Source organism: Leopardus geoffroyi, chromosome C1 (assembly GCF_018350155.1).
Source record: "Leopardus geoffroyi isolate Oge1 chromosome C1, O.geoffroyi_Oge1_pat1.0, whole genome shotgun sequence".
NCBI lineage: Eukaryota > Metazoa > Chordata > Mammalia > Carnivora > Felidae > Leopardus > Leopardus geoffroyi.
The window spans coordinates 213,584,388-213,611,619 of NC_059328.1; the positions used below are offsets into that span (position 1 = coordinate 213,584,388).

A 27,232-nucleotide genomic window follows, 5' to 3' on the forward strand; every position below is an offset into this window, starting at 1 on the left:
TAAAACAAGTCAGATCATATAATTCCTTTGTTCAGAATTCTCCATTGGCCCTTAATTTCACTCACAGTAAAAGCCAAAGTTCTAATAAACCCCTGGCCTATAAAGTTCCTGTAAAGCTTTTATGATTTGGCCATAGTTTCAACTATTCTTCCCCTTCTTCATGACACTCAAACCATTGGCCTTTGTTGCTTTGCAAACATGCCTGGCATTGTTCCAGCATAGGGATATGCATGAGCTGTTTCCTCTACCTGATACACTCTTCCCCCACATAACCACTTGGCTTGCTTCCTCACTGCCTTCCTGTCCTTGCCTAAATATCACTTTATCATTGAAGCCTACTCTGAGTGCCATAATTAATACTGTTAAACGCTCCTCTACTGGCTCTTCCAGTACCCCTTACCATGACTTACTTTTTTTTTTTGAAAGAGAGGGGAGTGGGGGGAGAGAGCACGCATGAGTGGGGAGGGGCAGAGGGAGAGAGAGAATCCCAGGCAGGCTCCACATTACCGGCACAGAGTGGCACTCCAACTCATGGAACTGTGAGATCATGACCTGAGCTGAAATCAAAGAGTCAGATACTTAACTGACTGAGCCAGCCACCCAGGCACCCCTATTAATTTCTTTTCTTCCTCTGAATGGGCTGTACTTTCTTACTTCTTTGCATGACTCTTAATTTTTTATTGAAAACTGGGTATTTTGAATATTATACTGTGGCAACAAAGGAAATCAGACTCTTCCCCCTTCCAAGGGTTTATTATTGCTGCTTGTTATAGATTGGTGACTTTTCTAAAGTACTTTTATAAAGTCTGTATTCTTTCTCATGAATGGCCACTGAAGTCTGTGTTACATTAGCTTAGTGTTGAGCTAGTGTTTTTGCTAGAGTTTCCTTCAATGCCTGGAGCCAAGAAAAGAAAAAGGAAAAAGGAAAAGGAAAAAGACTATTTGCAAATTGGCTGTGTGCTAGGGCGCTCCTTCAACACTTAACCAGGTCATTTACCACTCTGCCTTAGCCTTCGCTTCCTGTTTGTGCACAGCCTGAGATGAAAGTTTACAGTTCTCAGGCCTTTCCTGAGTATGCATCCAGCCCTGAGTATGCATGTGGTATTCTCAATTCCCCCAGTATACGCGGGAGCTTTTAGAAGCCCTTATTAACTCCACATATCTTCTTTCCCAGCCTCTTTCTTTCCAAGCTTTTTGGTCTGTTTATTTCCTATCCTATTAACCCCTTTTATAAGGGTTATGGCCAATACTTTTGCCTTTAAGTGTTTTCAGCAAATATCACCTGGGAAGTTGCTGCAGCCCTGGGAGTACTCTAAGTTTGGTGAAACAAAGGCAGACTGTGCACTGGTGCTTCAAGGAGCCACCAGACAGGTTGAAACATAGCCACAGTTCTGTGAGAATAGTCTTTCTTTCTCCCTCTCATTAGCAGCCTTACCAGGACACAGGCCACGCTCTCCACTGAACCCACCAATCTCGGGAGTAGGGGTGGTAGGCAGGTAGTTGAAAATGTCACAGCCCTCCCTTATAACAGTGATTCCTTAAGCTGTCCCCTGGTTTTTGTAAGTTTTTGACTAGATTGCAGAGTTCTATAAAAGTTGATTCCGACAGTTTTTGCCAGATTGTTAATGCCAGACAGAGCTGCTTATGACTGTATCTACTTTTGTCAAGAACAGAAGAATAAGATTTCTTAAAATATCAGTGAAACTCTATAATACAACTTGATGTCATGAAGTGGCAATGTCTTTTAATCAAAAGAACTCTTATACCTGGAATTATAGTTGATGATCATAAAAGATCCAAATATTTTTATGTAAAGTTGCTCAGCTCTGCAAGTCTTCAGTAATCCCTGTAATCAGCTATTAGAAACAGACTTTTATCATCAGGACACTTATTTAAATATCAGAAATGAATTAAACTTTCTGAGAATTGAGGTACATTTTCATTTTTATAAAATCAAGGAAATACCAATGAAATCTTTAATAATCTACAAGTTAATAGCATCCCACTCATACTGTAGACTTTTCTTGGTTTGCTCATTTTAAGGGCTGGTGGGAATGTACTAATAATATACTATAACTTTTTTAATATTACAGATTTCTCTAGATACAGGGATGCAATTTGATATATTTTTAAAGAAGTCCCTCCTTTTTTTAAAGTTTATTTATTTTGAGAGAATGTGAGAACACGAGTGAGGGAGGGGCAGAGAGAGAGAGAGAGAGAGAGAGAGAGAATCCCAAGCAGGGGCTCGAACTCACATATGATGAGATCATGACCTGAGCTGAAACCAACAGTCAAATGCTTAAGCGACTGAGCCACCAGGAACCCCTGAAATTTGATATTTTAAGAGCCATGTTTCTTATTATGGTGAAGTAGCAATTTCTTTGTATTTATAAATTTTTTAATGTTTATTTTTGAGAGAGAGCACACGAGCAGGAGAGGCAGAGAGAGGTGGGGACAGGATCCAAAGCAGGCTCCACACTGTCAGCAGAGAGCCTGATGTGGGACTCAAACTCGTGAACCATGAGATCATGACTTGAGCTGAGGTCAGACACTTAACTGACTGAGCCACCCAGATGCCCTTTTGTATTTATAAATCTTATGAAGCTGCTCTCTTCTCCCTTTTGAGATATTTTTGCCCTACTTTGGTAGCACCTGAAAGAAATCCATCTGTTTGGAAATAAAGCAAAAGCTTATCTAAAACTGTAGCTATTTTTAGTTATCTGAAGTCTAGTAAAATGATTTAAAAATATATGTATATATTAAAGGTAGGACTAAATCTGTAAGGTTTAGGACAGGATCTGTGTAATTTTGTTTTTGTTTTCTTGGTACTTTACATGTAGTCGGTAGATATAAACTGATAAAGTGGAAATCCACACATAGCAGTAGCTTGTGATATGGAAGTTTCTGGGATAAAAGTATGCTTGAGAAACAGAACTGCTTCCTTCTTTTTCGGTTATTTTCCTGATAATGCATATTTGATGTATCTTTTTTATATTGTGATGAAAATAAAATTCAAAAAATCTCTCTCTCTGCTTTTTATCGCAATGATATTCACTTTTTTATTTTTATAAACCAAAAAGTAAAGGAGAACAAGAAAAGTTGCTACAATTCCCACTACTTTTAGCTCCATTGTTAAAAACAAATGCAGCTAACAGATTTATAATTGAGTAAATATACTTTTAAATTTAACATACCAAAACATAAATATGTGAAAAAAAGCTGTCATATGTGATACATTTTATGCTAATACAGTGGTTTCCAAACTGTTGAATCCCTTGCTCTCTACCTCCCCCTCTCCAATAAAACAAAATCCACCATTTTCCTGTGACTTGATCACTTCTAGACATTTATTTTTTTAAATATGTTCATGGAGACATAGAGATGAGGTGAGTTTTTATTGCTGATCAGGGATAAGTCATTTAAATACTTTATTATAAATGCTGATCTGAGTCTGAGGAAAGTATATCAAATGACAGGAATTATTTTGTGATGTTATCTGAGAGAATTGTTTAGAAAAGCTAAGAGTTAAGTAGTGTCAGAATTATCTAAAATAACTGAAAGAAAGCCTTATGGGCTACTATTAAAGATTTGGTGTATTTTCTTTTAATTTAATTTCTCCCCATCTCTTGCCTTTCCTCGCCTCTTTTTGTTTCCTTCTTGCAGTTTATTTGTTGAAGAAACAAGGTCATTATTACTGTCAAGTTTCCACAGCATGGGTTTTGCTAATTGCACCCTGCATCCCTGTATGTAAAATAGTGTGGTTTTTAGTCTTCTCTATTTCCTGTAAATTGATAATTGGATATCGGAGCTTGGTTGATCACATTGAGGCTCAGTTTCTCTCCCTTCCTCCCTCTCTCTCTCCTCTCTCTCTCTCTCTCTCTCCCTCCCTCCCTCCCTCCCTCCCTTCCCCCTCCCCTCCCCCCTTTGGAGGGACAGGGCTGGCAGTACACATAAGGTGTACTTGTTTCAATTTTTATGATATCAGTAGTCATTGATAATTATCCTGAAGTCCATTAATTCATTCCAAGCCTCAAAGTGATGTTGATAATTATTTTACCACTTATTCATTTATTAACTGTTACTTTAAAATTTTTATATTTATACATACATTCTACATATAATGTTTAGACAAAGATTAATGTGTAGAAATTTTGCTTTCAGCGAATATTTACATTCCAATCATTGCTTAGAAAGATCTTTTGTCCTTTTAGAGCTACTTGCTAAAAATTAAAGTAAACATAGAATATTCTGGCTTTATTGTACTCTTGAAGGGACTGAATGTCTAAGCTAATTTATTAAAGAATTTATAATTTCTTGTCTTAACACTTAAACCGAAGAATGTGTCAGGATTGGAACTGTTATAGACTGAGAAATTTGACAAGAATTTTTTTATGTTCTTTGAGTTTATAGCCTCACAACCTATTTCAGTCTTTATGGTAATCAACTAGATAAAGCTCTGCATTAAGCTCCCAGTATTTATGTTTGCTGGCAAAATTTTCTCTGAACCTTATGAAACTATTAATATATTATTCTAAGTATAATACTTTTTTAATAAATGAACATCATGAAATAAATGAAGTTTTAAGATACATTTAGAATAAGCTCTTTTGTGTTAGTCAGTTTTCCCTGGAATGTCTTACCCTGGCTGCAGCCGAGGGATGAGTGGGTAAATGTTCTGTGCCATTAGCTCCTTAAAAACTTGGTGAGGATATCTGGAGGTCAGGACCCTGAATACAACGAGCTTTCTAGGTTTAATATCCAACTCACTTTATATTATTTTGCATGAATATTTGGGCATGAGTTACTACCTTCCCTTTTTTACAAGTAAGAACCCAAACCACAGCTAGAGTAACCAAATTCCTGGTTCTGATCCAAAGACAATTTCTGGTAATGCATTTAGATTTCAGTCATTATAATACGGTATTCTACTCTGTCTGTCATACATCCCACCAACTCTCCCCAGCATAACTAAGGTGGAACAGATACCATATTATGGGTAATGCAGTTAAGGCTCAGAGAGATTTAGTGGTTGCCACTCTGTTATTAAATGGCTGTGCTGGAATTGGAATTCAGGTCTTTCTGATTCCAAACCCATGTTGTTCTCCCTACCACAGCAAAATGAAGGCAAGAGGAAAAGAAGGCAGAGAGATTATTTAAGGAGTCACTGTTACTTCCAGTGAGAGATTATTGAGGCCTGAAACAGGCAGTGGAAACAGAAACAAGATTTAAGGGTTTCACATGACTTGGTGGTAGATAAGATACGGGGAATGAGAGAATAGAATGATTAAAGAAAGATGTGAGCTTCCTGGGTGTGTAAATGAAATGTCATGGGAAGGGAAGCCGTTTACGGGAGGTCTGGCCCTTATTCCTCTTTCTGTATGGAATTCTGTCTGTTGGTTGAGGTGTTTGTCGTATATTTGGTTGAAGACATTCAGTAGGCACTTTGAAATTCAGGGTACTACTTAGCTTATTTAATCTTTTGGTAGTGAATACAAGGGAGTTTAATAGGGTGTATATTCATTTTATTTATTTATTTTATTTAAATCCAAGTTAGTTAACATAGTGTAATAATAGTTTCAGGAATAGAATTTAGTTATTCATCACTTACGTATAACATCCAGGGCTATTCTCAACAAGGGCCCTCCTTAATGCCCATCACTGATTTAACCCATATCCCCACCCAACACCCCTCCAGCAGCCATCAGTTTTGTTCTGTTTTAAGAGTCTCTTATTGTTTGCCTCCCTCTCTGTTTTTATCTTATTTTTCCTTCCCTTCCCCTATGTTCATCTGTTTTGTTTCTTATATTCCACATGAGTGAAATCAAATGATATTTATCTTTCTCTGACTTATTTAGCTTAGCATAATACACTCTAGTTCCATCCACATTGTTGCAAATGGCAAGATTTCATTCTTTTGATCACTGAGTAATATTCCATTGTGTATATACTATACACACACACATACACATATATATATATACATATTATATATATATACATATTATATATATATATAATATATATATATACATATTATATATATACATATTATATATATACATATTATATATATAATATATATATATATATAATATATGCACCACATCTTCTTTATCCATTCATAAGTTGATGGACATTTGGGCTCTTACCATAATTCGGCTATTGTTGATAGCACTACTATAAACATTGGTGTGCATGTGCCCCTTCAAATCAGCATTTTTTTTATCCTTTGGATAAATACTTAGTAGTGCAATTACTGGATCGTAGGGTAGTTCTATTTTTAATTTTTTGAGGAACCTCCATACTGTTTTCCAGGGTGGCTGTATTTCCAGTTTGCATTCCCACCAGCAGTGTGAAAGTGTTCCCCTTTCTCCGCATCCTTGCCAACATCTATTGTTGCCTGAGTTGTTAATTTTAGCCATTCTGACAGGTGTGAGGTAATATCTCATTGTGGTTTTGATTTGTATTTCCCTGATGATGAGTGATGTTGACTATCTTTTCATGTATCTGTTAGCCATCTGGATGTCTTCTTTCGAAGTGTCTGTTCATGTCTTTTGCCCATTTCTTTACTGGATTACTCATTTTTTGGGTGTTGAGTTTGATAACTTCTTTTTAGATTTTGGATACTAATCCTTTATCTGATATGTCATTTGCAAATATCTTCTCTCATTCCTGTGGCTGCCTTTTAGTTTTGCTGATTGTTTCCTTTGCTGTGCAGAAGCTTTTTATCTTGATGAGGTCCCAGTAGTTCATTTTTGCTTTGTTTCCCTTGCCTCCAGGCAACATGTCTAGTAAGAAATTGCTGTGGCCGAGGTCAAAGAGATTGTTGCCTGTTTTCTTCTGTAGGATTTTTTTTTTTTTAATTTTTTTTTTCAACGTTTATTTATTTTTGGGACAGAGAGAGACAGAGCATGAACCGGGGAGGGGCAGAGAGAGAGGGAGACACAGAATCAGAAACAGACTCCAGGCTCTGAGCCATCAGCCCAGAGCCCGACGCGGGGCTCGAACTCACGGACCGCGAGATCGTGACCTGGCTGAAGTCGGACGCTTAACCGACTGTGCCACCCAGGCGCCCCATCTTCTGTAGGATTTTGATGGTTTCCTGTCTTATATTTAGGTCTTTCATCCATTTTGAGTTTATTTTTGTGTATGGTGTAAGAAAGTGGTTTAGGTTCATTCTTCTGCATGTTGGTGTCCAGTTTTCCCAACACCATTTCCTGAAGAGGCTGTCTTTTTTCCATTGGATATTCTTTCCTGCTTTGTTGATGATTAATTGGCCATACATATGTGAGTCCATTTCTGGGTTCTCTATTCTATTCCATTGATCTATGTGTCTGTTTTTGTACCAGTACCATACTGTCTTGATGATTAGAGTTTTGTAATGCAGTGTAAAGTCCAGAATTGTGATGCCTCCAGTTTTGATTTTCCTTTTCAACATTACTTTGACTATTTGGGGTAACAGAGTGTATATCCTTTTTTTTTTTTTTTTTTAATTCTTTTTTAAAGTTTAGTTTTTGAGAGAGAGCAGGGGAAGGGCAAAAGGGAAAGGGGACAGAGGATCTGAAGCAGGCTCCACGCTGACAGCAGAGAGCCCCATGTGGGGCTTGAACTCACCAACTGTGAGATCATGACTGGAGCCAAAGTCAGACGCTGAACAGGTTGAGCCACCCAGACACCCCTGTATTCTTAATTCCTTTGTCATTATGTTATTCCTATGGCATTTAACCTAGTGAGAATTATAAATTCACAGTTATACCGAAGGACTACCCTGAGGTTTATGGCCTCAGCAGATTGCCAGTGTGATAGACCCCATGTGCATAGAACAGTGTTTCTGCCTATATACTTATATTGCTGTATTTTTCCTTCTCTAGTGAAGGATTAGAAAAAAGACACCATATTCTTGAAAACATTTGATTTATTAATATGATTTGATGTTGAGGTTGCACAAAATATTCAGTAAAGAAACAGTAGTTAATAGCCAGTATGTTGAGAGAAAGGAGTTCATATATGCATGTATGATCAGATGATATAGCAGTGGCTTGTGCATATGCCCTTGCATAGTTCCTGCTCTACGGTAAGTTTGTATAGATAATAAAGTTGACAAGTTGACTGTTGACTATAAGCCAAGAAATTGTACTGAAACAACAAATTAGAATTAGGTACTGGAGCACTTGGGTGGCTCAAATGGTTAAGTGTCCAACTGGCTCAGGTCATGATCTCATGGTTCCTGAGTTTGAGCCCTGCATTGGCCACTGCACTGACAGTGCGGAGCCTGCTTGAGACTCTCTCTTTCTCTCTCTCTCTCTTTCTCTCTCTCTCTCTCTGCCCCTCCCCACAAATAAATAAATATACTTTAAAAAAAAGAATTAGGTACCTATTTCAACTGGTGTTTCATTTTTTCAAGCAGGCTTTACCTAGCCCTCTGTGTGGTCTCCCTACTGAGAACTTTAAAGCACAATAAAATTAAGACACTCAATTAGCCCTAATTGGGCAGCACAGGTACTTGTTAACTTTCCCTTTTTTTGATTATGCAGCTAAATTATAAACTTCAGAGGGCAAGGGAACAGGGAAGGGTTTGATTCCCGCCCCCACCCCCACCCCACCCTCTGCCAGAGGTTAATTAACCATTAGGCTTTGAACCTAGTAAAAATACTTACTGTTTAAGTCTGTAACTATAAATTTATCTTGGTTCCCTTTACATTTTACTAAATAATAAAAATTATTTTGTCTTTAGTATCAAGCACTCTGCTAATAATTTATGGAAAATAAAATATATAGAAAACACAGGATTAGCCCTTGGGATATGTGCAGTCTTGAGTTGGTTTTATTTGTAATTAATTTGGTGACAGAATCCTTGAGTTGGTCAGAGAATTTTAGTATCGAGTTATGGACAGAGCTCTAAGTTCTTGGCCTAATAGGAGTGAAAAATAAAAGTTAAATAAAAGTAAACTGTAAGTTGCAGAATGACTCTCCAACAACGTATTGGTGTTATACCACTTTAAGTCTCATAGGAATATTTCTCATTGAAGAAATGTCCTGTAATAATGAACGTTGAAAACCTTTGATGTTTGGTTCATTAAAAGCTATGAACCAAAGCTAATTGTAAAGTGGGACAGACATTATGGAACTTCTAGTCCCATTTTTCTTTTTTCATACATAGAAAGGAAGCCCAGAATGTTTGGTTCATTGAATCTTGTCTAAATTATCCCAGCTATTTAGAGACAAAACAGGAACTGGAACATGGGTTTCTGACTTTATGGCTTCCTTTTATGTAACATATTGTTATTTATGTCACTATGCATTAACTGAAGGTATGTATGTTATTACTATATTTTTAATTATTTGCTCATTTTGTTTTTTATATTACTCCTGCAAAAAGAAAAGTTATCGGGGCGCCTGGGTGGCTCAGTTGGTTAAGCGTCCGATTTCACCTCAGGTCATGATCTCACGGTTTGTGAGTTTGAGCCCCGCGTCGGGCTCTGTGCTGACAGCTCAGAGCCTGGAGCCTGTTTCAGATTCTGTGTCTCCCTCTCTCTCTCTGACCCTCCCCTGTTCATGCTCTGTCTCTCTTTGTCTCAAAAGTAAATAAACGTTAAAAAAAATTTTTTTTTTAAGTTATCTGTAATTACAAAAAGAAGAAAGTGACTTGCCTAATGTCACATACTAAGAAATTAGCAAAACTAGGACTAGAACCCAGATCTTCTATTTCCTAGTACACTGAATCTTTCACAGCCCCAAACTTTTTCTCCATGGTGTTGCCATTAGTATTATTTACAGATTATTCCTACTAGGAAACTTAGTCAAACTGAGAACATTTTCGAGAAAGAATGATGGACTCTGTTGTAAGCAGTAAATAATCCAACTTTCTCTTGTAGCAAAATTCCACTTTTCTGGATGGTTTTCATCAATTTACCTCTATTGCATTTGAAATTTGAGTTTGCCACTTACTAGAATTTGAGGCTAGAGGATAGTTCAAACAGAGTTATAGATTTTAATTGGTCTGTAGGTAATTACTGTTTCATTCACAACAAGATAGTCTTTTAAAAGATTTTTATTAAGTGTAGTATATGGTAGTGTTTTTTTTAAGTTGTTATTGAATATAATATCCAAAAATATGCACATAATCAGCCAACAGCTTCATGAATTTTCACAACTGAACAAACACAGTGTATAACACACACCCAGTTCAAGATCATTATCAGCCTCCCATACATTCCCCTTACAGTCACTTCTAGTTACTACCCCTATCCTGCTGCCCCCTAAAGAGTAACCACTATAACAGGGTAGTCTTTTAATGAGTCAGGTACTTCATTAGTCAGGGTCATCCTATTTTTTTGGTCTTGGCCGAAGTATATGAAGAGGATGAGAAGAGAACAGTTTCTGTTCTTACCAACACAAAAATAATTGAAAACAGAATTTTTTCATTATTAAGGCATATTTACCAATTTTATATTCAATCAGTAATACTGGATGACTCAAATCTTGTGTTCCACTTTGGAAATATATGGAGTCTCTGTAACAACTTTTGTCTTCTGAAACAAAACACAGTAAGCAGGAAATATAAGAATTGATGTAGAGCATTGTGTGCTCCCCATGGTTAGTTTCCACAATGGAGGAGGCATGAGGGAATGACTGTAATGCTCTAAGGCAGAGCTGTGGTTGAGGAATCACTGATCCATTCCACTTTCTTTGTGTACTCTGAATATTGGAGATAGATTTTTAATATCAATAATTGGAATTCCGTGGATTTTTAATTCTCCGACTTCTGTGTGAAATATAATTATTGTTTTCCATAAGTTAAAAAAAATTTGGTTAAAATTCTTCCATCTTGATTTAAAATATTTTACCTGTAACACTGTCTTCACTTTCTCTGTTCTTCTCAGGACCCCTGAACAGTGCCCCAGCGTTGTTTCATTGTTGTCAGAGAGTTACAATCCTCACGTTCGTTATGGAGCTGCTATGGCCCTAGGCATCTGCTGTGCTGGTACCGGAAACAAGGTAAAGTCCAAAGCCGGTGGGGTCAGTTCTTTCCTGGCACGAGACTGTTTTCCCTCACAGAGAAGTTTATGCATCCGCTGCAAAAATACAAGTGTGGTGTGATCTGTAAGAGTAAACTTGCCTCACAAAGCTTACCAGAACTTCCTTCCTCACTTTACTATGCTGGATTGCTCAAAGCCAGTTATGAACAAACCAGGGGAGCCTACCTGGCTCAGTTGGAAGAGTGTGTGACTCTTGATCTCGGGGTCATGAGTTGAGCCCCGTGTTGGGTATAGAGAGTACTTAAATTTTTTTTTAAATTTTTTTTACTGTTTGTTTATTTTTTGAGAGAGAGACAGAGCTCAAGGAGGGGAGGAGCAGAGAGAGAAGGAGGCATAGAATCTGAAGCAGGCTCCAGGCTCTGAGCTGTCAGCATAGAGCCCGACGCAGGGCTCAAACTCAGGAACCATGAGATCATGACCTGAGCCAGAGTTGGACACTTAACTGACTAAGCCACCCAGGTGCCCCAGAGATTATTTAAATTAAAAAAAAAAAAATTTAAATTAAAATAGAACAAACCACATTCCATGTGGTGGCTATAATGGAGACATGCTGTTGAATTTCTCTTTGAGAGCATTGATTTCTTTCAAAAAAGAAAAAGATAAAATACTTTTTTCTTTAAAGAATTTGATCATTTTAAATGGTAATTTACATGTTTAATTTTCATGATTAGTAGATTTACATGTTTAATTTTCATGATTTTGATAGAGAATCAAAATTCTCATATAAGAGCACCAAAATCAATCCACTTTGATTTCTTTTTTTGTTTTACTTTAAACAAATCACTTTAAGTGCCATTTGCCTGATCTCTCCTCACAAACATAACAGATAACCTGATATTTGTTAAGTTCTCAAAAGTGACAAAATAAGGAGTTGGGTTAGATAAGTAGATGATTGGAAAGTACAGTTTATCATGAGATTCATAAAGAAATGCACTATTGCTTAAACAAGTATTCTTGATTTATAGCAGTGACCTAATCATAACATTTTTTGCCTTTCATAACACAGACGGACACACCTTGACCACTGCCCCAAGCTACACTTTTTTTTCCTTTTTTTTTTTGAGAGAGAGAGGGTGCAAATGAGCAAGGGGCAGAGAGAGAGAGAAGCAGGGCTCCCCTGAAGCAGAGCTCGAGCTCACTGGACCTGGGACTCAAACTCACGAACTGTGAGATCATGACCCAAGCCGAAGTCGGATGCTTAAGGACTGAGACACTCAGGCGCCCCAAACTTTTTTGTTTTAATGGAGTGCATGAGGGAACACAAACATAACGAGAATGAGAACATCTAGAACAAGAACATAATTAGGGTATGCTTCTGATGTCTTTACATCAGAGAGAAGGAGAACACTTTGAATGTTTATTCATTTTTGAGAGAGAGCATGAGCGGAGAGGGGCAGAGAAAGAGGGAGACAAAGGATCCAAAGCAAGCTCTGTGTTGACAGCAGCAAGCCCGATGTGGGGCTCAAACTCACAAACCATGAGATCGTGACCTGAGCTAGTCATACACTCAGCTGAGCCACCCCAGTGCCCCAGAAGGAATCATTTTTTTATCCTCTATTGTCCAAACTAGATAAAATAAAACATAAGTATTTATTGATTGATCCAGGAATTAAATTTTAATTTGCTTGACTTTTTCTCAAATAAAGGGTATTAGTATTGGATACTAATAACTTTTCCTAGTCCTGTAAAATGTTACTGAAGCTAGGAATTAATATGGGCATTTTCACTACATGTGACAAGAATTACATAAAAATTTATAGAGAAACATTCCCTTCCAGTATTTCTCATTCATCTCCTTACCCTGCTTTATTTTTCATCATGGCATTTACCACCACCCAGCATATTTTTACACCTATTTATTTGTTGTCTATCTCCTCTCCACTGAATTGTAAGGTCCCTGAGAACACAATGTTCATTGCTGGAATCTAAGGTCAGACCTGGCACACAGTAGGTTTCAGTAAATATTTGTCAAACCAGTGATTGGGGGCTGGGGGGCCTGGGTGGCTCAGTTGGTTAATAGTCCAACTTCAGCTCAGGACATGATCTCACTTTTCATGAGTTCAAGCCCTGTGTCAGGCTCTGTGCTGACAGCTTAGAGCCTGGAACCTGCTTCAGATTCTTTGTCTCGCTCTTCTCTGCCCCTCCCCTACTCATGCGCGCACGCGCGCTCGCTCTCTCTCTCAAAAATAAATAAACACATAAAAATTTTAATTTAAAAAAATCAATGATGGGGTGGAGATCATTTAAGGATATGATAGTGAACAAGTTGGACATAGTCTGTCATCACAGAGATTTGTTTTTAAAATGCTTTTGTTTCTTTTGGGGGAGATTTCTTACATGAGAATATATCTGCAGTTTTATTGGAAATATCATTGGGTAGGGGCACCTGGGTGGCTCAGTTGGTTGAGCATCTGACTCTTGATTTCATCTCAGGTCATGAGATCATGGGATCCCAGGTCATGGGATCAAGCCCCACATTGGGCTCCGCCCTGATGGCACCTGCTTAAGGTTCTGTCTCCCTCTGCCCCTCTCCCCCAGTCACATGTGATGTCTTTCTCTCTCTCAAAAAAAAATTTTTTTTAATAATATACAAATATCATTGAGTATATAAAATACAGTTTATAGAAATTGGCCTTCATTTTTTTTTCTGGGATACATCTGTAAACAAAGGAAAAATATAGATAGATGTTTTTCGAAGTATTTTCTCCCTCAGGTCTTCAGTAGACATTTATGGCAGGCCTCATAAGTTAAATATTTTAAATTAGATTTTTTTTCTTTCCAGATTATTCTAACCTTAATATGATATCTAGGAGCAAATGTTGTTTGAGACACAGCATCTGAACAAGTTAATTCAATGAGAAATTTTTATTACTCCTACTAAGCAAGTCTGCTTTGTTTCTAGATAGTTTGTGTGGTCTCCATATCAGTACCTATCTGACCAAGGTTTGGTGCTTTATGTTTGGTTCTTAAAAACCTGAAACACCTGTTTATTCTGAAATATCTATTGTTGAGGTTATATCACATAGTTCAAAGACCAAGTTAGTGTCTTTTAACTTACAAGCTGGAAATTTGGTTATATTTGTATCATGACTATCTTAGAAACAGTATTGCGAACATTATGAGTAATAGTCGAAAAACTTACTCCTCTGCACAATGTCATGACATTTTTCAGTGAAATGGGGAGAAAGAATACACTTACCTGGTGTGTATAGTATCTGTTAACAGCACTGATTTAAAATAAATAAATAAATCCACATGTAAAGAAAACTGAAATTGTTTTCCCAAGAAAAAGGATTTAACTTTTTCTTTCCTTGGCCTTGAAACAAAGGATATTTAAGAAATGGTATATTATATTAAGAAATCAGTTTGGTTATCTTGTAAACCCATTTCTCTGTTCCTCTAGATTTATACCTACCAAGGACCTTAGAAGGAATGTTATAATGTGGCACTTAACTAAGGTTCCACAGGGTATTAATAGAAGTTAGTAGGGCAAAAGAGTTCTTGGTCAAATACAGTGGACAAAGTTCAAGTGATTTCTTTTTTTTTTTTTTTTTTAATTTTTTTTTTTTTCCAACGTTTATTTATTTTTGGGACAGGAGAGACAGAGCATGAACGGGGGAGGTGCAGAGAGAGAGGGAGACACAGAATCGGAAACAGGCTCCAGGCTCTGAGCCATCAGCCCAGAGCCCTACGCGGGGCTCGAACTCACGGACCGCGAGATCGTGACCTGGCTGAAGTCGGACGCTTAACCGACTGCGCCACCCAGGCGCCCCATCAAGTGATTTCTTTAATAAGGCTTTTTGGAGCTTTTGCTAGGATATGTACATTTGTAGAGTATTTGATAAGCAGTGTATATTTTGAATCTGTAAGAGGGGGTGATATATAGTACACAGGAACTCCCAAACTTATTTCACCAAGGAATCCTTTTTTTCATAGGACTGATTATTCTGAAGAATATGATTTTAGGGAAATCCTGCTAAATGTCAATTTAATTTTTTAAGTTAGGTCTTATAAAATCATCAAAGACATTACCTTACCCTAGTATTTGAAGGAAGTTGGATACTTAATCCAGGCTTTGGGGTCAGACTAGCCTGGAATCATTCTACTTGTATGACTTCGGGCAAATTTCATAACCTTTCTTACTCTGTTTCTTTGTTTATAAAGATGGTTTTATGTTGTGGGTTTTTTGTTTGTTTGTTTTGGGATTAATAGAACTATATGGGATAACACATATAAAATATTGCTGTGCTTGGAAAATAATAGGTGTTTATCAAACATTAATCTCATTTTCTGTTACTTTGTTTTTGACTTCTTTTACTTCACCACAGGAGCGCTTGTGTTCTATAAGCTTCCTTTGCACTTACCATCAATTGTATTGAAACTTAAAGCATACTCAGTTCCAGGTAGTCTTTAATGAACTTATTACAATGTTAGATGAAAATACTGACTTAGAATGACAGTAACTAATTTGAAAATCCAGCGATACCAGCTTTATTTAAAGTTTTTTTAATGCTTTCAGGAGGCAATTAATTTGCTAGAACCGATGACAAATGATCCTGTGAACTATGTGAGGCAAGGAGCTCTTATAGCTTCAGCTCTCATCATGATCCAGCAGACGGAAATCACTTGTCCAAAGGTAAGCAAACAAAAAAACTCTGTAGAAGAGAGCTGGTGCAGGCTTTTCTTTAGTAACTTATGTTCTTTTAAGGACATTTGTAACTCAAATATGATGAACACTGAACTCACAGGAAGTAAAAAGGTGTGAGAATGGGGAAACTTTAAATATGTAGTAATACTCCCTAAGTGCATTTTTTACAGATTTATAGTCAGTTTGTTAATTCAGCTATATAGCCATAATTGAAAAATTAAAACTTACAGATTGATGAAATCATAAAAATGAACTTTAATTTTTGCCTCCTGCTGTCCTTTTAAAATGTATTTAGTAGGATAATTGTTCCTCTGATACAGGATGCAAACTCAGGTGGTCCATGAGTTTTTGATCCCATCTTTCTAAGATAATAAAAAGTCTTACATTCACTTTATATGATATATCCAGTCTCAGTTTAGAAAATGAGTACATCCAGGGGCACCTGGATGGCTTAGTTGGTTAAGCACCTGACTCTTGATTTTGGCTCAGGTCATGATTTCATAGTTCGTGAGATCGAGCCCCGTGTTGGGCTCTGTGCTGGCAACACAGAGCCTGCTTGGGATTCTGTCTCTCCCTCTCCTGCTCACTATCTCTCTGTCTCTCTCAAAATAAATAAACTTTATTTTTTTTTAATTTTTAACATTTTTATTTATTCTTGAGAGAGTATGAGCAGGGGAGGGGCAGAGAGAGAAGGACACAGAATTCGAAGCAGGCTCCAAGCTCTGAGCTGTCAGCGCACAGCCTGACACGGGGCTCAAACTCACAAACCACAAGATCACGACCTGAGCTGAAGTCACACACTCAACCAACTGAGCCACCTGGGTGCCCCAAAATAAATAAACTTTAAAAAAAAAAAAAGGGGGCGCCTGGGTGGCGCAGTCGGTTAGGCGTCCGACTTCAGCCAGGTCACAATCTCGCGGTCCGGGAGTTCGAGCCCCGCGTCGGGCTCTGGGCTGATGGCTCAGAGCCTGGAGCCTGTTTCCGATTCTGTGTCTCCCTCTCTCTCTGCCCCTCCCCCGTTCATGCTCTGTCTCTCTCTGTCCCAAAAATAAATAAACGTTGAAAAAAAAAATTAAAAAAAAAAAAAAAAAAGGAAGGAAAATGAGTACATCCAGACTCTCTTAGAGTGTCACTGCCCTCCTGGGTGATCTTTTGGGCAGAGTTTCACATGGCTGCAGGACGGCCTTCTTTCCCTCTTGACCCCTTCTGTTCACATAGGCAGTCCTGCATATTTACCCTTGTAGCTGGAAGTATGGCTCTTAGTGAAGCTTCATCTGCTCCCTCCTCTCTGTCTTCCTTTCCCGCCTCTTCGTCCTACTCCCTCTCCACTAGTACCTCAATCGATAGCTAATGCCTCCTATTTTTCATGTCAGATGTCAATGCACAGTGACCACTGATCATATTAAGCTCTCTGAGTGATCCCTCTGAAGCCCATCTTTAGGCTTGGAGTGAGGGGGAAAGACCCACAGAAATCCCCTTCACATATCCTGCAGTCCCGTTTTCTCAGATAAACCCTGTGGATGACTCCCCTCACAGAGACATCTATTTTAAAATTTCCTCATGACAATCTCCTAGACATCATGTTAAGAGTATAATATCTAATGTAAATTGGCACCTCAGCCAAAACGTTTCATTTTGTTCAGAAACAGAAAATGCGTAGATCTTATTCACGTGTACTATAACTTACCACGTTTGCTATATTAAGTAGATGTGTAGAGTTTATGCACTAATTTCAGATCTTTTCATTAACTTGAAATTAGGGTATTTAATAGTTTTGTGTTAATTTTGCTTCTGTTTGAGAAACAGTCAAAATTAACAAGTGGAAAAACCATTAGTATACTGTCTTCTGCCTCATCTGCCAAGTGTAGAACATCCTCATTTTCAGCAAAGTAGATTGATGGGGCGGGTGGAGAAGAGAAGAATTGCCAGAACTCATCGATGCTGAATTATTCATTCTCATTTTATGAAACTTTGTTTAATAGATTTCCATTTCTAAGCATTTGCTGTCATTTTTATTTCATTTATCCAGTGCTGCTCTTTCTGTCAAAATAATTTGTAAGACTTCCAAAAATTGTATTATTGCAAAAATAGAATCTAACTTCTCATTCTGTTTTAATAATATATTCATATATTATATCTTTTAAAACATAAACATCTTTTCAAAGAGTCTGCATTTCTTTTTGGTTTTTATTTTTAAATATAGCAGTTATAGTATGAATAGTTTTCACATCTTTTATTTCTGTTTTTGATCTTCTGAGCTTTATCAGCTAGAGGTTATCCAATTGAGTAATGGCATTAAAGAAGGAAGTTTAGGCCATGGAATGCACCTCCCCTAATAGTAATATATAGATACTTATTCACTTTGACCTTGCATGTTGCTTTCATGTTATTTGTATTGTGAACAAGACAAATGTTTTACTATCTTTCCATCCTCTGCTGTAGGATTTTGTTGATTTTTCAATCATAAACTCTGCACCAACAATGGCAGAGTCCTTTGGAATGGGGGTGGGGTAGGATATAGGCTGTGTAGTTTGAAAAAGCATTCAGCTATTTATTCTAATAAATAAAACTTTCTCACATTTAGAAAAAGTGAAAAAATACAGAATTTAATTCGCATTTTTAAAATCATTCCATAAAATACTGTTGAACCAAGTCTTAGCTGATGTGAATACATGGGGCACACTTCCATCTTCAGATTGTACCAGAATCCTGAGTATTGATTAAGAATGTTGAAATGCAGTTAGAGCTGGTAGCCATTGCCATTAATATAAACTCCACAGGGAAAGTTAAATGTATACCCTGCCAACTATGAAAGCAAAGCTGTGTATGGCAGTATAAAGCTCCAGTTTTCAGGAAATGCTATTCCTTAGAGGGAAACTGTTACTCAGCTCATGAATTCTAAAATTTAAGTTCTATTTCATTGTTTTCTGCTATTAAGCATGCAGTAAAGACTTTTGTGGACTGTCACTTATATCATTTCTCTTTTATCTGATAATTGCTAACAAGACAACTTGAGATTCTTTTGGAGTGGTATGTGACATTTTGCTGAAAAGAAAAAGCTGTTAAGCTTGAAGAGAAGTTCTCAAGATTATGAGTCCTAGTCACAAGGTTGCAAACTGGTGCATGAAATAAAGTGGAAGTAAAGTGGAGATCAAGTGCTAATTTCATCAAACTATAACCACCCCCTCAAAGGAATCCAAAAGGGACGTTTCTCAGTTTATGAAATGCACAATGAGACGTTCCAAAGGAAATGTTTTATGTAATCATGATATACATCACATCCATTTACAGAATGCTGTCTTAATGCTTAGTTTGATACGTTATGGTTTTGGTTTAAGTAATCCCAGTGCATCTTTGCTTTTCTTCTGCTGGTTTTTTGCTCACTCACTCTCACCAACGTAGACCCAGGAGCATGCATATACCCCTGGGTGATTACAAACCCAATTTAAAAAGCCTTTACACCAGACTCAGAACCATTTAACTAGAATAATGCACTTTTATAGGTCCTTGGAACTATTTTCTCTGAAGAACCCAACTCTACTCTTTATGAAGGATCTATCTTTTATTTTCCTTATTAAATGAAATCTACCTTTAGCATTTTTGAACACATACATATTATCATATATAGAATCAGATAAAAATATCACAGTGTAGGAATAAAATATTTGGTGCTCTTCCTGGCCTAATATCCCCTGGCCTGAGGTTACCTGCTGGGGGAAAGCTTCTCCCACCACTGACAGGTACATTTTTGGCAGTAGGATCATGTTTGGCCAAGCTTGATAAGCTTTTGCAGTTCTAAAATCACTATTTAAGTAGATGAGGCTTTTGTGAAATATCATAGTAACCTAGAAGTATTTCTATGGAGAAAGTTTGAACTTCTATAGGATGAAATTATAAGAATGAAATTTTGTATTATAAGGTGATAGTTTACAGCATAACACATCTATAAGTAATAATATATATTACCATACTGTCACCTTAGGCAGGAACTTGGACTCTAATAGTGTCAGTGATAATATAAAGAAAGGGCTGCAAGCAACTACCATAAGCAAAATAATACTCATAAAATTATGAAGGGAGCTAAAAACATCATTTGGCATATTGATAATGGGGAAATCATGGTAGCATTGACAATATCTTGAAAGAAGAATAAAGATCATTTTTTGTTTTAAGCATGTTGAGTTTGAGATGTTAGCAAGTCAGCTGGAAATAAGATGAGAGCATAGGAAAAAAGTCAGAACCAAAGAGATTTGGGACTAGCCACAAAGAAATTATATAAGTCATAGCCCATTATCTGCAGTTCCAAAATCCCCAAAAAGTGCTGGGGATTCTGTCCTTACCTCTCTCTCTCTCTCTCTCTGCCCCTCCCCCTTCCCCACTCATGCACTATTTTGCGGCATCAAAAACATAAAAATTAAAAAATTTTTAAGGACTCACTGGCTGCAGAACTTGACCTAATATGAACTCATCTATAGCCTTTATCCCATTTAGTGTTAATATTCAGTCATTTAGCTGCTTTTAAAATATTAATTTGTTTGATTATAACTTATTGCCCCCATGCTCCATTGAGAGTATTGCATAATGTAGGGTATATGTATAATGCTATCTTTCTGAATTCTGAATTCCAAAATTCACCTGGCCTCAAAGATTTCATGGAAGGAGTTATAGACCTCTAGTTTAAGTCATAGGAGGAGATGAAATCTCATGGAAAAGAAAAGAAAAACAACTTTAAAACTGATTGCCAATGTGCTGCTTTATTTCTGTATTTGGCAAAATAGAAGAAAATTGAAAGGAGACATTCCCAGGTGATAAGTACCAACAGAAATGACCCCAAAAAACTTTATTCCCTTCTCCCCATTTTTTTTCCTGAGAGTGATTTCCCACCCCCCCAGCCGTGTAAGGTATAGAGTTAAAAATATGATGAATGTTAAAAATGCATGAATTTGGAAAAGGTAGGTTTTTAGATAATCATGCCCAGTAGAAAGCATGGATCACAGGATTGCCTAGAGTTTAATTGTCTTTTCTGTGAGATTATCATAATATAAAATGGGAAATAAATATGCTTTTCTCCCACAAATTCTACATTATATGGGGGCGCCAAACTATGCATAACAGTGAAATTGAAGCAGAAAATCATGATCCTAACTATGGTTGCAATTAGTTTTTTTGTGATTACAAGCAAACCAGGCATTTCACCCATCTTACTTCAGTTTCACATCTGTAAATAGAGGGAGTACATGATCTCAAACTTGCCTTTCAAATTTAAGATAACTGCCCTCACCTACTAAAATAATTTTTTTAAGATTTTTTAAAGCTATCTGTTTATTTTGAGAGACAGAGCAGCAGAGGGGCAGAGAGAGAGGGAGGGAGAGAATCCCAATCAGGCTCCACACCATCAGTATGGAGCCTCACACAGGGCATCAACTCATGAAACACAAGATTATGACCTGAGCAGAAATCAAGAATCAGACACTCAACTGACTGAGCCACCCCAGTGGCTGAGCCACTGAGCCACCTCAGTGCCCCAAAACAATAATGCTTTCTGAAGAATCATAAACGTGAGAATTAAGTTACTGCTGCATAAGTAATAAAATGTGAGGGGGGAAAAAATGTTTAAATGATAAACATAAAAGTAGCTCTTTAAGTAGTGTACTTAATAGTAATTGGATAATCCTGTTATACATTTGTGTTGATTTTTTTTTTTTTTTACCAATCTTTCAGTTTCACTGACTGTTTTCCTATTGTTTTGGGTGTAGTTTTATATTTAAATTCTTCCTCATAATGTACATACAGTGCTTTGTCCAGTGTTTCTTTTTATAAGATCATGACATATTTCATAAACCTTTAGCACATAAAATTTCCATCCTATATAAGGTAATGTAAGTGTTCATCTAAAATAAGTTCAGAATCAAAGGAATTTGACCTGTTGAACCAGAGTAAAAGCATCAAACCTTAGGATTTGTAAAACTAGAAGGGAATTTTACAATGATCTAATCATACTGGGTTTTATAGTTAAGAGAAAGTAAGACCGATAGTAATGGCTTACTAATGGTTAGTTGCTAGGTATTGGCAGAGTGACTTCATTGTTTTTCCCATCACCTTTTATTGCTGCCTGTGAATAAAAAATGAGAAGCATGTTTAAGGAATATTGTTTTGTTAGCAGTATTAGGTTGCCGAGATCATAGTCAAGGGGGACTGGTAGGATTCTGCCCTAGTATGGTAGGATGGCCATGCTATTGAAGTCAAAAATGCCTTTTACACATTACATTACATATATATTTACATCAGGTAGTCCTAACAGCAGCTGTGTAAGGTGTAGGCACTCTGATCCCTGTAGGGATGACGAAACTGAAGCTCATAAAATCTAAGTAGCTTACCTAAACAGCTTATTGGAGCAGAGATATTTATAAGCCAGGGTTGTCTGATTCTAGATTACCCTGCACTGTATCACAGTGTGGCCTCTAAGACCAAGGCAAGTGAAGAAGGGAAGAGATTCTGAAAGAATATATAATGCAGATAAAGTCATTATATTAGGAAACTCAAATTCAATATTTTATGCTTTTGGCAGATTTGGGGAGCTCCCTGATTATGTGCTTCTTGAACAAGCAGACTTCCTGGGTGCCTACCACTTGAAAAGCACTGGTGGGAAAACAGAGAAGTGTAAGACCTGGAAGAAGCGTAAAATAGTTCCTTTGTTGTCACCCGAACAGATTTAAAGGAATCGCAAATACATTGATAATATTTATTTTATAAACTTTATTTTTTTTAATTGTAAAAGTAATATATATTAATTTTAGAAAATATAGAAAAGAATAAAGAAACAAACAAAATTACTGGGTATCCCATCCTAAGTTAGCACATGTTCCATTTTGGTGTTTTTTTTGATGAGACTAATTATTGTGACATGTTCTCAAAAATTAATATGTGTGCATATACACTAAATCCAAAATATACCTCACACAACTTCAGTAAAGGGTAGTTTATTTGAAGACAGAATTGAAGGACTATGCCTGCTAGTAGTGGTTATGGTAAGCAAAATAGCTGTAATTCACAGTACAATGAAGTCCTCAGTGTTTGCTTGAACTGTTTAAGCCTACTAACTAACCGTGGTGCGATATGAAATCGCATTCAGCATTCCCATGAGTGTGAATCATCCACTGTGGAATGAGGATTGAAAACAGAACTGGTACTCCCACACAGGAAAAGTCATAACACCCATGATTTCAGCCATGGAACTTTTCTGCTTTCAAGTCTGGTTTATATCTCTCTCTCTTTTTAAATGTTGTAAAATTCAGAACTCAAGTTTCATTATAATTTGAGCAATCTATTCCCTGTTCTGAAATGACACCGCAAATGTAGAGAATTTGACTATAATTCTTTTTCTTGTTCATACAGGTGAATCAGTTCAGACAGCTGTATTCCAAAGTTATCAATGATAAACATGATGATGTCATGGCCAAGTTTGGCGCTATTTTGGCCCAGGGCATACTGGATGCAGGTAAATGTTAAATCTTCCAGATGTGTTAATCTATTTAAACTAAATCTATTGAAGTAATAACTATGTGCTCTATGACATAGTAGAAATTGAGTCTGGGGGAAATTATTCCTGTAGAAAATGTGGAGCCTAGAATTCATAGAAATACTTTAGTAGAGTTGTTAAGCGTGCAGACTGTTAGGGTTTGAGTCCCAGGCCCTTTATGGTAGTAGCTGTATAACCTTGAGAAGTTTTCCCCCATGTTTATATTCTTGTCTTGTAAAGTCTACCTTGTGGTGTTGGGAGGGTTAAAAATCCATGTAAAGCTTTTAAAACAGTACCTATCACTTAATAAAGTGCTCAGAGTGGATTTTTTTTCTCTAATTTTCTTAGTATATATCAATTTGAAACAAGTTGACACTGGAAAGATTTTGAGAAAAAAAAATAGGTTTTAGACAAATTCTAGCAGCCAAATCATCTTAAAATAGGATGTATGGAATATTTACCTAATAAATACAGAGTGTAACCGCCATCTAGCTCCTGAATTCACACTCTTCACCTCTACATTATGCTTGATGTCAGAGACAGGCTACCCTTCCAAGGTAGAAGCGTGTGCTCTAGTACCTGGATCTTTGCTAATTTGAAAGCTGTGAAGAATAGTATCTCAAGGTTTTCATAACAGTTCTGTTACTCAGTGAATATTTTCTCAAATTGATTAGCCATCTGTATATCTTCTAATGAAAACACTCTCAGCCATAGCTACTATAGTCAGTCTTTTCTTGGTCAACTAGAAATGCATGTATATTTCTGTAGGAGGTCAGGAAAAGAAGTTGCAGTCCTTTTATGTCTTTAAAGTTTTCTTAATCTCTCCAGGTTTTCACTTGCTGAGAGTGTTTTCTTGATTATATTTGCCAGAGATTTCTTTTTATGTTTCTTTGCTGATGCTACTTTTTTTCCTCCCTAAATTCTTTTCATTTTGCTGAAATCTTTTATTTGCTTTTTCTCTCTTGTCTTTTTCTCTCTTTTTTCTCTCTTTTCTCAGGAGTTAGTTTTTTTTTTTTTCTCCTAAATGTTTGAGGCCGCTAGTCTTCTCTCTTAATCCATTGTCACATGGGGGTTTTTGTTTTGTTTTCATTGTCCAAAAAGAGTTTTTTGCTTAAATTTTTAGTGGTTAAGGCACAATTTATTTGTGTCTTTTTAATTTAAAGACAGTTCTTTGTAGCTGTGTATAAATAAGGAAAATACTCCATAGATACTTTAGTAAAACATTTCAGTTCTCAGTGGTATCGATTCTCTCCCATATATGAATAATACAGACATTGACATGTCATAATTTCTTCTTCCTTATTCTTCATCGCCTTCTAATATTTTTATATTGTCATGGTTTATAATGTTTACATCCTCTTGTGAAATTGTAATTCTTACAGTTTAGTCTTAGTTCCATATTTGAATGGATTCAGTGCTCATCACCATTTCTTTAATTACTGCTGCTTTTTCCTGGGTATCTGTACTACGGCTTGACACTTAATTGGCTGGATTTTATCAGTCCCTAGTTTACATTCAGGTTCACTTTCTTTTTCTTTTAATTTCATTAATTTCATTTTTTTTATTATTTTTAGAGAGAAAGAGTGCACAAGGTGGGGAGAGGGGCAGAGAGAGAGAAAGAGAATCCCAGGCAGACTCCATGCTCAGAACATAGCCTGACATGGGACTCGATCCCACAACCCTGGGATCGTGACCTGAGCTGAAATCAAGAGTCGGACGCTTAACCGACTGAGCCACCCAAGCATCCCACATTCAGGTTCACTTTCTATGAGTTTTGACAAATGCATAAATATATATCCGCCATTACATCATACACAATAGTTTCATTGTCCTAAACATCCTCTGTGCCACCTTTTCATCTCTCCCTCCTTTCACACAGTCCCTGGCAACCCCTGGACTTTTTACTGTCACTGTAGCTTTAGTTTTTCCTTGTCCAGAGTATTGTATAGTTGGAATCATACAGTATGTAGCCATTTGAGATTGGCTACTTTGGATAATTGGTTTTTTAAGTAGGGTTTAGGAGTAACATTCTACTATTCCATAATCTTCTATGTATTCATTTATTTTTTAGCTGCAGTTTTTGAAGTTTGTACTTTTACACTACAACCCTTGTTCATTCAGAGCTACTACGGTTTCTTGCTGGTTTCTGCTATATCAGAGTTGTTTGTTAAGAATTAGGGGAAAATAAGGGTGCTTGGGTTGGTTAGTCGGTTGAGTGTGTGACTCTTGATTTCAGCTCAGGTCAAGCAGCTCAGGCCTGCTTAAGATTCTCATTCTCTCTCTCTCTCTCTCTCTCTCTGTCTATTTCATGCGCACACGCGCACTACCTCTCTTGCTCTCACTCTGTCTCTCCCTCTCTTGCTCTTTCTCTCCCCCACTCCTCCTCCCCTCCCTCTGCCCCTTTCCCCCACTCTGCCCTCTCTCTAAAATTAAAAAAAAAAAACAAAAAATTGGGGGAGGATAATTCTCTTGTTTCGGCTTCATTTCGCTGTCTTTACTGGAAGTCCTTTCTCTCCCCTCTTCCTTACTCTTTCAGGCCTTTCTCCCTTCACTTCCTTTTGTGAATATCTCTTTGAATTGTTATGGACCAGTCAAGTTTTGATGCTTTTTTTGCATTTCTCTTTTTATTTATGTTTTTTGCCTTACTTACTTTAGTGTCATTTAGTATATAAAGGTTCTGTAGTGTCGTGTTCACTATTACAAGCATAATTATTCTGTCACCCCTTTCTACTTTGTCAGTGTCCTGTCCCCCTACAAACTAGGCTGCAACTGCATTAGAAAAAAATGTGTAGTCATGTATTCTGGCTCTCAGAAGTTAGTGGTAATGGAGAAAATCTGGAGGGCAACTTCAAAGGAATGACTGAAATTTGAGAATTCACTCAATGATATGGTCTCTTCGGGGAGAAAAGGCAAAAATTAAGGTTTATGGTTGAAGTTTGCAAAACTGTGAAAACACTATCAATAGGACAAACTCTTTCTTATTTTGTAGTAAATCTCCCGACTGTTAGAACAGAAAGCTAGTTTAGTTTCTTAAGTCTGAAGAAAATGTGTTTCATTGAAATAAAAGGGAATTCAGCTTCAAAACTTAAATCAAAGATCGCATTCTTTAGGAAGCCTTCCCCTCTGCTCTACCCTGCCCAGTCTCATGTTGGGGTAGGTGCCAAGGCATGCTTAGCTGTATGTTCTCACTAGTGCACAGGTTTCTATCCTAATGCTTGCCTGCTCTGGTCTAATTATCTAGTTATCTGTCTTCCCCACTAGACTAGAGACTCCTCAGGATCGCTTTCAGCATTTTGTTCAAGATTCTCAATATATATTGTAAGCATTCAGTGAATGGGGGAGGTTGAGTAGAGAAAAGTACAAGCAGACAATAAATGTGTATAACTCATTCCTGTTGGAAAAACAAAGTACACCTGATTTTTTTTCCAGATAAAATCTAGGTTATTTGGTTGAACAATTGAACCCCGATTCTTATAAAAAATTAAAGTGCTTTTTAGTGTAGTAGAATTAGTACTTCCTGACTCTAATATGGAGGCATCTGGGAGAGACTGAGGTTTAAAGAAGTGAAATGTATGGGGCGCCTGGCTGGCTCACTTGGAGGAGCATGTGACTCTTGATCTTGGGTAGTAAGTTTGAACCCGTGTTGGGTATAGAGATTACTTAAAATCTCCAAAAAAAAAAGTGAAATGTGAGCAGTAGGGATCCAGAATTGGAATTCAATTAGGATGGTGACTAGGCACAGACAAGTGCCATTTATAGGCTATGTTATATAAACTAAAAGATTGGGGTCTCAAAGTTCTGGGGTCCAGCACTAGTACTTTATATAGAGTCTTCAACACAGCAGCCTGTGGGCCATATCGGACTTAAACATGTTTTGTTTTGTGTGCCTAACAAAATGTGCAAAATATTGGACAAAATCCAGATTCTAATCTGCTTTTAAAAACAAAATTACCTAGTGACCCTGGACCTACACCCTTGGTAACATGTCCTCTCTAAATATGACATGAACTTTCCATTTGCCTCAAT

The 27,232-nt window shown here is 37.1% G+C and overlaps 1 protein-coding gene across 1 annotated transcript in view; it reads left to right on the forward strand.

The window, feature by feature from the left end:
• PSMD1 (proteasome 26S subunit, non-ATPase 1) overlaps positions 1–27,232 on the forward strand; it is a 95,507-nt gene that overhangs the window by 52,930 nt on the left and 15,345 nt on the right. The window contains exons 17-19 of the mRNA XM_045481686.1: positions 10,884–10,998; positions 15,559–15,675; positions 23,083–23,185. Coding sequence (XP_045337642.1) covers positions 10,884–10,998; positions 15,559–15,675; positions 23,083–23,185 — 335 coding nt within the window. The remainder of the gene's footprint in view (positions 1–10,883; positions 10,999–15,558; positions 15,676–23,082; positions 23,186–27,232) is intronic.